This window comes from Chamaea fasciata, unplaced genomic scaffold (assembly GCF_029207755.1).
Source record: "Chamaea fasciata isolate MVZ Bird 193981 ecotype frontalis unplaced genomic scaffold, bChaFas1.0.hap1 SCAF_9, whole genome shotgun sequence".
NCBI classification, from domain to species: Eukaryota; Metazoa; Chordata; class Aves; order Passeriformes; family Sylviidae; genus Chamaea; species Chamaea fasciata.
In genome coordinates, this window is record NW_027094094.1 from 10,037,210 (window position 1) to 10,051,722 (window position 14,513).

The window sequence follows — 14,513 nt, forward strand, 5'->3', positions numbered from 1 at the left end:
CTGGGAGGCAGGATGATGAAAAGATTCTCAGCATCAGACCATTATGACAAGGCCAAGCAGATTGTGCTGACAGTTCTTTCTACAACATGGGAGAAAAACACATCAGAAAGCACCCCAAACATCTTATTTAAGAAGGGCTTTGTGATAAATATCTGTTTCTCAAAAATGGCTTATAACAGTGATTTTATTGTGAAACATTGTTGAAACAAAAACATTTTTCGTTGTGACAGTTTATCCAAAATAGTAGTATTGTTCTTTTCCCTCTTCTTTCTTCAACAGCTATTGGATTCCTAAGGGAGATGCAGAGATCTGGGAGCAGAAAGGATGATAGGCATGCATACATTCTTCACTGCATCACTTTGAATAAAAAAATAAATCATATTGAAACTAGAAATTCCTATATGAGTAGTACTAAAGGACTTGCAATAAAATGTGGATCATTTTGTCTCCTTCAAATCTTGGCATGGAGACTAACTGTCCCTTTGCAGCAGCTGTAGTCAGAGTTCAGAATGTTCAGCAACCCAGCCAATGTGAAACAAAGCCTTTGCAGACTTTCAGTTGTAAGTGAATCAAAATGCTGCTTCTGCCCAAGGAGGCACTTTGCATGAGCAAGTGTGGTGGTCAGCCTTCCCCAGTGTGACACCCGTGACTGGCGAGTTCCCAGAGCAAGGCAAGGAAACAGCAAAAGGCAAACTGACACTAAATAACACTGGCTGAGCCTGAACCTATCCAGAAAGAACAGCTCTCTGACAGCCTTAATCCAAAACCCACCAGCTTCACCCTCTCCAGGTTAAACAAAAACAGAACAGCACTGTAATAAGTTATCCAGATCTCCCAAAACAGAGAAACATGCTGCAGCTCTGTTGAAAATTGTTAGTCCCAGCTGAAAACAGAGGCATCTGTCATCCAAACAACAGAGGTGTAGACAGCCAACTACCTCCAGCTCTTGTTCCACACTGGCCTTGGAGACAGGAGAGTTTAGCTACAGTTCCCACAAGGAGCAAGTTGGATCAGTGCATGCTCTGACCTTTGGATGCGTCAAAGAAAGATGCATGCTCAGCTGTGCTGGATGCTGCTAGGAACATCACAGGTTCCAAGTTGTATTAATGGGGAAAATAATATGTACTGTCAATGTTTGCTACATGAAGTTAGCATGAAAACAAAGCCCACTCCAGAGAACAAATGAAATTTACTGGATTAGTTTCTTGTTCCAGCTCTCCTGATAAATGGCACTGAACTCAACACCACATTGATTAGTTGGTTCAAGACAAACACTGATCAGATTGCCTTGGCAAGTATATATAGCACTACAAAAGCACAATTATCCTTGTCTATTCAGAGTAGCAAGGATTCACCATACTTTCATTTCCCTTCCCTCTATCTTTCCCAGCCTAGACAGCTTGTCTGCACCATTAAAAAGCCCTACATTAAATGCTTTTCCTAAGACACACTCAAAGCCCTTGTTCTAAAGAAACAGAACCAAACAGTGCAAATGCTGCAGAGCCTCAGAAGGCCCCTGTGTTTCAGCGCAAGCTGACCCAGGTCATGGTTCTTTCCTCAACATTTAGTAGGGTTTTTTCTTTATCTTATCCACTACCTCAGGTAGGCACCCAAGCACAACAGTCAGCTCTGGGTGAGAAACCACCTTGGAAAACCACTCTGCAATAAACAGTCTCTCAGGTCAAAGAAAGAATGGGTGAGGAACCACTGAAGATGGGGGATTCTGGTAAGAGTCAGGCTAAAAACCACAGTACTTGATCCTTGCTATGTGTTTGTCTTCTTTGCTTCTGATCATCTTGCAAGATATCAGAGAGAAAGGATGTTACACCACTTCACTCTGCACTTGTACATGAAACAAACTTCTAGCAACTTGTTTTAGAAGTTTGTCTCCTTTAGACTTTTTCCTTTTTCTTTCTAAATGATGTACTCTAGCAGAGCCACAAATTCTGCAAGATCTTCAGACAATTCTATTTTCAGTGATCCCAAGGTCTCTTTACCTCCTTGGATCTATCTTTTGTTTGAACTGTATTATTGATACCATAAGAAAAATATGCTCTCATAACTCATTCTTTACCCAATTACTCAGCTTTGTTTTCCTTCCTTCTGCTGTATTACAAAGCAATCATCATCAAAACCTAATAGAACAATGTATGATATACAGAAAAATGCTGGTGGTTTATTTTTTGTTTGTTTGTTTTTGTTTTGTTTTTATTTTTTAAATCTGATCAGTAGCATTACAAAACTCTGTCAGGAGACATAACTTTTCTGGCAGACACCACCACTGTGTTGGTCTACCAGAACTGCCACTTCACAGAGCAGCAGAAGTCACCTCAGAGCTGCGTGTCTTCCCTTAATACCACACTGGCCACATCCTCCTAACACCAGCATGTGTCTAAAATGTTCACAGACAACAGCTAACACCACTATCTGGATATAACACACAACATTTACCTTTAGCCCAAATTTCAGTTGTTATCCTTTATGAGAAAACATTACACTTGCAAAGTTCATCTTTCAGTCGCACACTTTATCTTGTTTCCTTTCAGAAAACGATGAAGTGTTGCTTACACATCAGGTTTTTTGGTAGGCGGTTAAAGGACTAAAAAGTATCATTTTAGTTAGGTATTGAAGCAGATGAGAAGAATGCTGGTTTCTTGTTTAAATGCAAGCTATGACTCATCCTGAGCAGAGATAAACTGAGACACGTACTCATTAAATAAAATTCTTCAGTGTGAGGATTAATGAGAGATAATAAGTATAAATTAACTTTAATCTTTTACAACAAACGAAGTCCCTTATATAAATGTCACTGCAATCTTTTAAAATGAAAAAACCCAAATCAAAGCCAGAAGAGAAGTCATTTAAATACTACAGCTAATGTTTGGTACCAAATCAAACAACTCCTTAGCAGAACCAGTGGAGTGTTCTGGAGTGAAATATTTTCAAGCAGTAGACCTTAAAAAATTGCTTTAATATTTTGAAAAAACGTTTTTAGGGGGTTTTCTACATTAAAGGGGTACACATTAAAACATCATCAGCTCTGCAATACTGAGTCCAAGCTAAATCACATATTCAGAAAGGAGAAGAGCGTTTTGTTATATTAATATTATCTTGCTACTGCTTGAAACAAACTCTGTGTAATTGTTGAATGGGTTAAAGCAAAATTTAGCTGAACATAAGACTGCTGTTCACAGACAAGAAGGGGAAAAACAGAGTCAGAGACCTAATCGTGGACAATTTTGAAAATTATAGTGTATGTCAATAATAGAGATAACAGTGAGATTCAGAAGGAATAATCTCAAATAATAGGGAAAATGAGCACCTGTCAGCCACAAAGCCATTAGTATCAGGGCTTTTATATTTGCAACAGTTACGTCTGGAGACACTGACAAACTAACAACACAGCAAATAAAACATGGAGCTGGGGAACACAAGAAGCAATCTCCCTCACTCAGAAAACACTGCTGTGGAGTTTGAAAATAAATACTTCCAGTGTGAAACTCGCTGCCCAAATCATTGGTAATGAACACTGCAAACACAGCAAAGGCACTACAGCAACTAGCTGGGTTTGCAGATGTGAGTAGCTGATCAGGCCATGGCATCTGCATCAAGGGACAGACAACCCCAAACCAGGAACATCAGACTCCTGACCAAAGTTCCAGATAGAGGAGTTTGCCTGTACAGAACACCCAGTGTGATCAAACGTGTGCTCTTCCCAGAAGGATGAAAACCAAAGGCTTGTAAAACCATGTCTGAGATGGACCTGGAATACAGTGCCCTGGAATGGGAAGCCCTGGAGGAAAGAACTTGCTGAGAAGGCTGACGGTTAGGAATCTTCAGCCTGGAGCAGATGGGGACTAAGGAGAATAACAGACAAAAGGAAAGGAAGAGAGAGATATTTACACCAACTGAAAATGGAAGGACAAATTCTGCAGCAATCAAACTCCTTGTCAATATTCAGGAAAAGGTGGCATAAGGAGAAGCTCAAGTAATAACAATCCTCTCATGAGTAAAACTTCTTGACATGCTGGTCAATAGTCAATCCTTATGGTATCCCCACCTCAGATAATATTACTGTCCTCAGTTAAAGACAAGGAACCAAGGCAGAAACTTCCTCAACTCACACAGACAACTGGAACCCAGCACATCCCAACCCCATCAGTCCATGGAGTCCTTAGCTGGACACTACGTATGTAACACTGGCTGCTAACATCTCACCCACACAGAATCTGAAGTTTTGGTGCCTGCCCTCAGGCTAGAAGATGATGATCACGTATCCATGCAAACTTGGCCAGTGTGATAGGACCAGGCTAGTACAGGGAAAGATGCAGACAGCTCTGCTCTAAAGCTGTACTGAGTGCAAGCAGCATTTGCACTAACAATTAGATATGCAAATAAGCACATTGAAGATTAGTGACGGTTTCCTGTTGTCATGGAGAAAACAGCACCTTCAGTTCTGGGTCAGACCCAAGGACTGCATTTTCCTTCCCTCGCTGGTAAACAGAACCAGAGAGGGCACTGGAAAACCCAGGAGCCAACACTCCCCAACACAGCTCAACCTGAGACTGGAGAGGCTGAAGCTCAGGGAGCAACATAACCCAAATAAAGAAACCCTCCCTGCATCAACCCAGAGAGACAAGACCATGGCAACTCTGTAGATACTCAAAAATACCAGGAGGTAGAAAACACCCACACCATCCAAAGGCCAAGCTGCTTCCCAGCATTGCTGCTGCTGCTAGGGCGAGGCAGATGTGGGGGAAACTGAGGGCAACACAATTCATGAGGTACTCAGCTCCAATTCGCTTGAAGCCACATGGGAAGATCTTGTCTGAATGCAAATACACACTTGGCTCAAAGCCTCTGCGTGTCTTTGGCCATCCTCACAGTCCTCCCATCCCTTGTTAAATGATGGCTGCTAAGAGAGAAGAGGAGGCAGTCAACCTATTTAGACTCAGCTTTCCTTCCCACCCTGGGGGTTTCTTCATAGGAGCAGCTGGCCAGAGCACTGCCTTTGTTACAGCAGCCACAAAAAACACAGACACCCACCCTCAGCCCCCCTAAAATCCCACAGAAGAGCCAAGATAAGTTTATAATGGAAACCCTGACACAACCTTAACTATAGCATCCTGAATGGAAGGCGATAATCTGATCTGTGTGTGAACTAACTCCCCTTGTCTCAATGGTATTTATCTTACTTTAACTCCTGTTACAAAAGGGTTGAGTCATATAGGAGAGGCAGCCAAGTACCAAAACTGCAGGGCTTGCTAAAACATCAGATTCAAGGATAAACAGGCGAAACCCTAGAACAGGTTAGAAGAGTCTCCACAGGAGCGCCGGTAGCCAGACCTCCGAGCCTCTGGACAATGGCATTTTCTTCTGTGCTACAGAGACTATCACAGCCCAGTGCAGGGGTGGGGGGAGAGGGTGCACAGCACAGGGCTCTGCCCTTCTCTTCGTGGTAACACATAGTACCCAGCGCCCAAGAAACCTGATCCCGTAGCAACCTCATGTATGGAAAGTGCCCCAATCAGATTTCACTGTGTCAGGAGAAGAACAGTATTTACTCTGCATACAGATTAGTCACAAAACTGGGTCACTTCTTGCCTTTTCAGAGAGAGAGAAAAAACCAACCAAAAACAAAGCTTCTTTTTCAGATCTTTGTGTGTCTTCCCCCCAACTTTTAAAACTCCATGATGCAGTGTGGTCACCCACAGCTGTCTGAGCAGATCAAACAGCACCTGCATGGGTAATGTCAAAGCACATTACACTTACCAGGCCTACGTTTTTGAGAATTCAGCTCATTAGCTACTTACCGGTTCTTTTCTAGTTCGTTGTGCGTAGACCTGGAAGATAAAAAAAAAAAAAAAAAAATTGGATTAGCCACCTTTGACCTTTGAGCAGCAAAGTTCAACTGCTGCAAGCTCCACACATCCCCACTGGCACACCAAAGTGCAAAGCCAAACAACTGCATACATTAAAATCTATAACCCCACCCTCCTTGCTGACAAGATGTTTCTTCCCTCCAGCACATAAGCTGGTACCCTTACTGCTAAAGAAAATGTCCCCTAGGGACTTAAATGCACACAAAATCCCAGAGAGAGACAATGATTAGAACAAGGGACCAGACTCCTGGCACTGCCACCAGCTCAGTACAGGACTGAAGTTTTTTCTTTGTACTTTGGTTTCTTCATTCACCCTGTAAAAATATCGGTATAATCTGCTAACACAGGAGCTCATGGAGCATTAATTTGTGCATCAAAGACATGGGAACCTTCCTTCCAGCAGAACTGGCTCTGTAGGGACAGCCCCTAGAGCCCTTCAGCCATCACATGCCAGATTTAGCCAAATTAGCAGAAGCAGACACGGCCAGCATTTGGGCACAAAATGGGACGGTCAGTACTGCCATGTTTGCAAACATCACTGGCACTGCGTAGCACATTTAGGATGCCTGGAAACTCCTTGGGGATGGGAACAGCACTGCCACAACACCAGCAAGAAGTGACAACCCATAAAGTGACACTGTGACACTCGACAAAGGAGGGGGCTTTGTCTTTATACCTGCCCACCATGCCAAACACACTGCCAGTATTCCTTAATTTAGAGCTTTGCAGCTTGAAAATGAAACCAACTAGAAACAAAAGGGAAACGGAAAGTTCATTCTCCTTGCCTCTGTGATGACAGAATGAGTGGCAAAAAAAGTTTAAATCCATTCAGGATTTCTAATCTAACCCAGGTAAGGTTGTTGAGGATTATTTAATAGGATAGCCATTTGTCCAACATTTCTCTTTAACAGAAGGTCACCTTAAAATAAGAGTAAAAAGAACCCAAGAGCTTAATAAAAAGGATCTATTTTCTCTAATTTGGCATCACATTTCTTCCGGAGCTCTGAGAAGATTATCCTCTATCCCCCATCTGGAGAATCCCACAGAGAATTCTACAATTAGGGAACTGAATGGAGGATGTGCTCCCAGGGAAATCCTGTCATAATTAAATGCTTCTCCAAAAAAAGGAAGGAGGAGCGCCTAACAGGTGTTAGAACCTCATTGAAAATCATGAACAAACTGTGGATGTCTGCAAAAAACAAGGCAAATGAGTCTTAGCTGACCGTGGCTGAGAGCAGAGGAAAACCGGAATGCTACCATATACCTGTGCAAGCCACCCTGCTCAGCAGGACATGGGATACCCTAAAGGCAAGGCACACTACAGTCAAACACTTTACATTGAGAGAACTCCTGAATTCCCTCCCAAAAGTAGTGGATGCCTTCATTCTGGTTCCCAGGAATCAGAAATAAGAACACAATATTTAGTCCAGAAAATCTCACAAATCAAACCCACATTCCCCTCCCTCCCCTATCTGCCTCCAAGACTAAACCAGCGAAATCCATTTGTCTTGGCAACCTGAACCCAAATGAACCCACCAGGACCGAGCAGAGGCCCTTTAGAACCACTGCCCATATGTAGTCTGAAACACGCTTATTGTTCTTTTTTACGATATGTTCCTGCAGGAGACTGTGCACTCTTCTTGGCTGTGACATTAGCAGTTAGAAGGCCAAAGATATGCAATGGCTTGAATTCCTGTATTATATCGAGCCAATTACTGAGGCCAGCACTGAGAGAACAAAGTTTGGCCCACTGCTGTGAACAAAATTAAAACAGCAGGTTCTCCTTACTCCTCTCACACAGGAGACTCTTTATTACCTATCTGCCTTCTGATGAACAAGACAACTGAGAGAGGTCACAGGCTTTTCACCAAGTCAGGAAATATTTGCTGTGACTTTTAACCACGTCTGTGCAAGGAAAAAAATAAGCAACCCCCCAACACCTTCCCACTGAAGCTGAATGCACACGAAAGAATCTCAGCAGCATTGAATGAATCCTACAGGGAAACTTCTTCTCTTACCTGCCTATATTTTGCTTAGTCACTGGGGACCATATGGAAAAGTTTTAATTTTTTATTTCACCCAAATTTAGGAAAAAAGTCCAGCACTGCTGCCCACTATCATCATTCACTAACTCATATTTTCTGTGACAGTTTCCTTTTGCTTAGACAACACACAAAGGGGAAAAAACCCTGTCTCTTCTGTTCATTATTCATTTCATTTTCTATAACTCCTAAAGATAAGTTTTTACCTCTCATTGGGCTGCATGTGTTACTAAGATTTATTTGGAGTTAAACAAGGACAGCGCTGTCAGTGAAGTGGAAAAAAGTGGAGGAACCTCTCCTGATACAACTCAGAAAAAGAAGTGTCTTAAACAGGTACAGAAACAAATGTAACAGGATTTCTTTAAGTGAGCTGGTCTTCTATCAACTGAGAACTCAGAGACTATCAGCAGACTGAAATCAAGGCCTCATCCTTGTGCACCATCACCAGCTTTTTGATGGGTATAGGATGAACACCACAGCTGAAAACTACCACCAGAACTCGGGGAACACTCTGGTTGTACAACAGCAAGTGACCAGCGTGCTCAGTGTGACACCGCTGTGCTGCTGCTGACAGCCAGCCACAGCCTGTGTCACCCAGTGAAACAAGGACACTGCTGCTGCGCACAGACCACAAACCAGGGGAATTCACATCCCTGCTGTCAGGTGGGCAGGGGAAGCAGAACCTGCAAAGCTGAAACCAGAGCCAGGCGGGTACGGACGCATTCAGAGGGGAAAACAAAAGACCAAGCACATGTACTGGCACTGCTCAAAACGTCAGCTGCAATTTAAAAGTAGCTCAAGCACAAACCGTCTGCAGGGTCCTCATTTAAAAGTCAGGTTTCTATAGCAGTCAGTTTTTTAACAGTCAATTTAAAACACCCAAAATGATAACTACTCCGAAAAACTAAAGAAATGTTATTAAGGAGGAGGAGCCTGTTCATTACATTTTGAAAACAGCTTGGAAAAAGATCAAGAATGAGTTTCAGAAGCTTAAGATAAAGGAACCAAGCAAACAACAACAAAAATAGCAGAGCAGTCTCTGTCAAGACTTTAAGCAACAAAAAGTTTGAAGAGGACAAACTCAGGTTATGCCAATTTACCCCAGATATCTGAAACTGTACACAAAATAGGAAGAAAGAGGGAAGCAGAAATTGTCAGTCATTCTAACTTAAGGTCAAATGCAACAACCTTTTTGTGCCAGTTATAGTGATACTGCCTGCAACCTTGCTACCCAACACAGTAACGAGGTGTTGACGAAACATTAAGCTACACTGATGTCTCCCAGTAAGTGAGAATCTGCAAGTAATTTGCCACTTTACCCCATTTTCTTTATTTAAATAAAATCTCTTCTACCATGGCAGAGGCAGCCAAACTTTGCCCGAGCATAGTAAGGCAACACAACTAACTGCAGCAGAAAGCAACAAGCTCTAAAGAGCACTGAATTCATTTGTCACTGGGGTTTTTACTGTAATTAAAATCACAAAGCTGCCATATGACATTAAACATGGCTGACCTTTCTGGTTTACACATTTTTTATTGATAAATGGGCCAATACATGCATTTGCAGAACATCTACATTTCAGTTTAGGTTCTCGGTGAGGTAACTATTTTCTATTGAGGAGAACACAGCCCTTGAAAGCCCCTGTCCTATGCAATACACAAATGGCATTCAGACCCAAGGATCCTGTCATCTCTCTTGAACCTGATCATCTTCCTGCCTGTACCTGGCATCAGCTCCTGGCTCCAGAGGAGTCCAGGACTCCAAGAGCTCCACCTGCACCACAACAGATATACTGTTGTCTCAGGAGGTGCTGCTGGCCATAAGTAAGGGGCTTCTTCCAGTACATCCTTAATGCCTACACAGATCCAGTGCTTCTCCAAACTCACTCACCCCACTCAGCTTTATCAGGAGTTTAATAACGAAATACATATCCCACCAGCATGTGAAAATCAGGGTACAGTTACCTGAATCATGTTTAGCAAAACAAGAACATTCATCTGCAGACCAGGCCAACTGCTTTCTGTCTTACTTCACTCAGGTTCAGCTACTTCTCCTGCTTATGCATCATCACAAGCCCATTCTTTTCCATTTTACAGACCTTTCCCACCTTCTGGCTCCGCTGACACCCATTCACTGGGCCACTAAATTCCCCTGCAGGAAATGCCGCCTTCTTCCATTCCTCAAGCCAAGGATAACCAACCCTTCTGAAACCAGTGAACTACATTACTGCTCTCTTTTATGTAACTTCTTCCTCAAAAATGACAAAATAAAATCATGGAAAAGAAGGGATGATCAACAGCTTTTTTACATTTTAAATCCACCTGTGTCCACAAAATAGAACTTACTGGCTGAAGATCCCAGTGTTATGCCAGGGTTCCAGGTGGATCAACACCATAGTAGGCTATGAAGCCAGGGCAGAAGCCAGCCTGGGAAGGCCACAAAGAACCTTCACCAGTAGCAGCACGTGAGGCTTCCAGCCCAATGGCAAGACAAATGAAGGCTGCACAAGAGTTAACTCTTCCTGCCCAGATAGAAATGCTCAACAGCTCTTTTTAAGGGAGTTGTGAACCCACCTCACTCCTGGGAGGCCCAGAAGTCTGGCCCTCAGAGAGCTGCAGGGGAGCCTTGGGAACACAGCAGCTCCTGGTACTCAACACTGCCATGAGCTCCTTACAGTGAGGAGGAGCAAGATGCAGCTGAACAGAAGATGACACAGCCGGAGCAGGAATCCTTCTGCTGCCATCCTTATGCCCTTTGCAAGTAGCAGCCTCAAGTCTAACAAGAGCATCACCTCAGCCTTGTAGATCAGCAAATCTAACAAAACGTTTCCTTCCAAGTAATACCAGAGACAAAAATTATCTCAAGCCATTACTACCTCATGATCCCCTCCACTGTCTGGCCTTGAGGCCCAGAGTAAATTCTTCTCCACGAGGAGTTGAGGTGAGGGGATGGAACAGACTGTTTCACCTTCTCACTGACGTCAATGGAGATGCACCAGATTAACGTGGCCCCAAACTCCGGCTAGTTTTTCTGTTGCTCTTAGATGGACACGGTATCAGATTCCTCCTATGGCTCTGATCAAAGCTGTTTTCCCAGGATCAAGCCAGACCCCTTCCAAAGTTCACATTCTCCGTCTCCAACAGAGAAGGGAACGCAGCCGTACTGGCATCTGTTCATGTTTGTTCATCTTTGGAAAAGGAGAAATGGCCCCACAGTCTGTTTACAGCTCAAAGAGTGGAAGAGAGCTCTTCCACGTGGTTCACAACTGTAGAAAGTCACCTACCCCTGGGTTTCTACACAGTATTGGGAAAGTCTCCTGCAAGACTCAGTCAAAACAACTTTTAGAAGTACACTGCATACTTCCTTTCAAGAAGTAAATATACTTAAGTCAACTACCACATTAACCCAGCCTCTCTCAATTTGGTTGGTACCTGCTCCCCATAACCATTATTTCTGTTTGCTACATTTCCAAATTAAGTCTTCCATAACACTTTTTATGCAGGGAGACAACACCAACACACAGAAATTGCAAATAATTTTCCCAAGGTCACACAAGAAACTTGTGGCGGAGCAGGGTACTTAATTGGGGTTCCCCGAACCCCAGGATAAGGTAGCTGCTCTCAGGCATCCCAGACACAGCTAACATGAACACTCATGCCATGTGACTCTGGGGTCAAATACCCCCCAAAAAATCACGTAACCATTGTGAAGTGTAAGTGGAAAAGGGAGAAAAAAGCCCACAACCAACAACAACGCAAACCTAAACCAGCCTTGATGTCTTGCCCATTGTCTGCCAAGTGAGCTAATCTGACTCTCTAACACCTCTGTACAAAGTGCCAGAGAACAATCTAAAATGGGAGCCAATGACAAAGCAGTATTAATTTACTGATAAAACTCAACCAACAGACGTATCAGACATAACCCTCAGCTGGGGAAGCAACATTATTCTGTTGGTGCATGTTCTGCTTTTTCAGCACATGGGAGAAAAGAGCAGGAAGACAGCTCCTCCTTGCTGAGTACCACAAGTTTATCCCAGTTCCAGGAGCTGAGCTCCCCCAAACCAGACCAACATCCTAATAAGCAGCACAAGGTGGCACTCTGCAGGGAAAGGTTTTCCAAGCCAGAGCAGGAATGTTGTTTGCATTCAGTGCTGCAGTCTGGGGCCAGCAAAGAAGTCCCCAGCTGACTTCCCTCCCCACTGTGCAGGCTCAGAGCAAGTGTGCTGGTGTGGGCTTTTTCCTGCACCAGCTGAGAACCTACATGTTCATCCTAGCCCCAAATGCCAGGGGAAAACTGTCCTCATGCAGGGCCCTGCACAGCCAAGAGGAACTGGGTTTGCTGAACAAGCAGCTATTCAATATTTTGTTTTCTCTTCATTGTTCAACGTGTGGCCTCAAGCCAAGCCCTGCTCTGAATACAGAACTGGTGCTTTCCTTACAGGCTTGCCGACAGGCTCACCGAGAGCACTGGCTGGGCAGTTCACAAGCACATTTATTGTCATGCATCCTCACTTTCCAAACTGGAAGCTAAGAAACAGAGAAATCAGAATTGCATCTTCATGTCCCTCTGAGCACTTCCATGAAGACCCCCAAGGACCTGGTTTTCAGGGCCACTTTACATGTTCTGAGCACGAGTCCTGCTGGTGCCCCCTCTGGCTGTGCACCACTGGCACTTCCACAGTCCAGATCCCAGGTTCCTATCTTGGAAAAGATCAGTGTGAGGAATAGACAATTTGGGGTCTCCCATAACAAGCCAGCCTGAAAGGGGTTTCCTGACTAGACACTGGGCAGCTGACTGCAGCCAAGAGTGAAGCAAGTTCTCCAAAGTGGTATTCATTGTTCCATTTGTCTGCCTTCTAACTTCTGCCACAAGTGAGCAAAAGTCCTACAGAAACCACTTCCTTCTCTTCCCAGCCCACAGTTAACCACATCAAAAGGGGCTGGTACACACAGATCAGAGACAAAGGCTGCTGTATGTTCACCTGGTGAAGTACCTAAGCCATTTCAGTAAAGAAACCCTAGTCCATCCCCCTAGGTCTTGCAGCAGATGACATCTACAACAATTTAGAATCTGGGCAATTCAGGTAGATTCTCACATGTCAGGAAAAAGAATATTTTTGCCTTCACCAAGGCAAGATTCCTGTCTGTGATCCATGATGCAAGGGAGTTTGAGATTCTTGTAAACAGATTCTTGCCTTCTTTTTAATACATTGACAAAACTGTGTATTTCATGACCTGCTGAAGAAAAATGTCACTGTGGCACTTCCAAGCTCTCCCATGAACAAAGAAGAACATGACCAGAATCAGACAGAAAAATACAAACACTTCTCTGTGTGGTCCCAGGATATGTGATTCCAGCAGGATATGTGAGTCTCACTACATGGTCAGGGACTTGGCACCTTCCAAGGCCACATCAGAACCAGTATCCCAGTTGCTGGTACCTGCATTGCAGTGCTTCACAGAAAAAGAATAAAGACACAGGAGGCAATTTTCAAATCTACCTAGAAAACTTACGAGCTTAAGTCTCATTTTCTTTCAAACAGTTACAGGCTCCAAAACATCGACACTGCTTCCAGAAAACAGGATTAGAAAAGTGTGTGCATTACCCCAACGTACAGATGGTGGGAACCATATAATGTGCAGATGGTAGGACCCATGTAGGTCATCTGACGTGCCCAGATCGTGCAGCCTTTCGGCAGCAGACTGAGGAAATGATCCAAGGGCCCAGCATGCCAGGCCCTTGCCCTATACTGTGCTTCTTCCCACATATAGCATTACCCTTTTGAGGAAGATGGTCATTTCCAGAAATAGCCTAGGCAGTGTCCTCTGCAGTGCAGCAGTCTGTTTGGGGAACATGTACTTCTCTGCAAACCCGCATCTTCTGCCCTCAAGAAACTGCCTTCAGATGCACTGAGGAAAACGAGGCTTTTTCAGTAAACACCACCTGACTGAACTGCACTTTGTTTGAAAAGAAACTGATGGCATTTGTATGGCTGTGGGCCAGGCCAGACTTCCTTCACTTCTATTTAGGCTTGCTAGTTATCTCTCCTGTTACAACTATACTGCTGCAATACTGTGCCTGCAGATGAAGGCAGGGGGAAATAAACTTTAAAACAGGAAAATACATTAACACTACTGTTAGCTACATGTTGCACTAGGGAAACTAAGGCACAAAGACTCCACAGGCTGTAAGAAAATCAGGAAGAGAACCCAGATGTCCTTATGTCTGGGACTGTATTCTGTCAACAGGGACACACTCAGCCAGCATTTGGGAAATCCATGGAAAAGAAAGGCTGAGAAAAACGCAAGAGCTTCAATTTCTTCTGTTCTTACAGTTCTGGCTCACAAGCAGCACCAACTAACATGAAGGCTGCAAGGTGGCTACCTCCCACAGCTCCCAGATGGCCAGGCTTCTTGTGAAGCAGTTCATGAACTGCTGCACTTTGTAGCCTCACTGTTAAAGGCAAACCAGAACCAGTGCCATGTTTCCTTACCATGCCTATACTCTGCTTTAGTGCTGCCCAGGCACCTGGGCAATGACCACTGGAGCAACAGTCCCAACTGCAATCCCAATGTCATCGGTCCTTTC

At 44.0% G+C, this 14,513-nt stretch overlaps 1 protein-coding gene across 2 annotated transcripts in view; it reads right to left on the reverse strand.

The window, feature by feature from the left end:
- The window catches only part of MXI1 (MAX interactor 1, dimerization protein), a 53,634-nt gene that overhangs the window by 20,671 nt on the left and 18,450 nt on the right, over window positions 1-14,513 (reverse strand). For both annotated transcript variants that reach the window (XM_066190950.1, XM_066190951.1), the window contains exon 3: window positions 5,814-5,843. In XM_066190950.1, coding sequence (XP_066047047.1) covers window positions 5,814-5,843 — 30 coding nt within the window. The remainder of the gene's footprint in view (window positions 1-5,813; window positions 5,844-14,513) is intronic.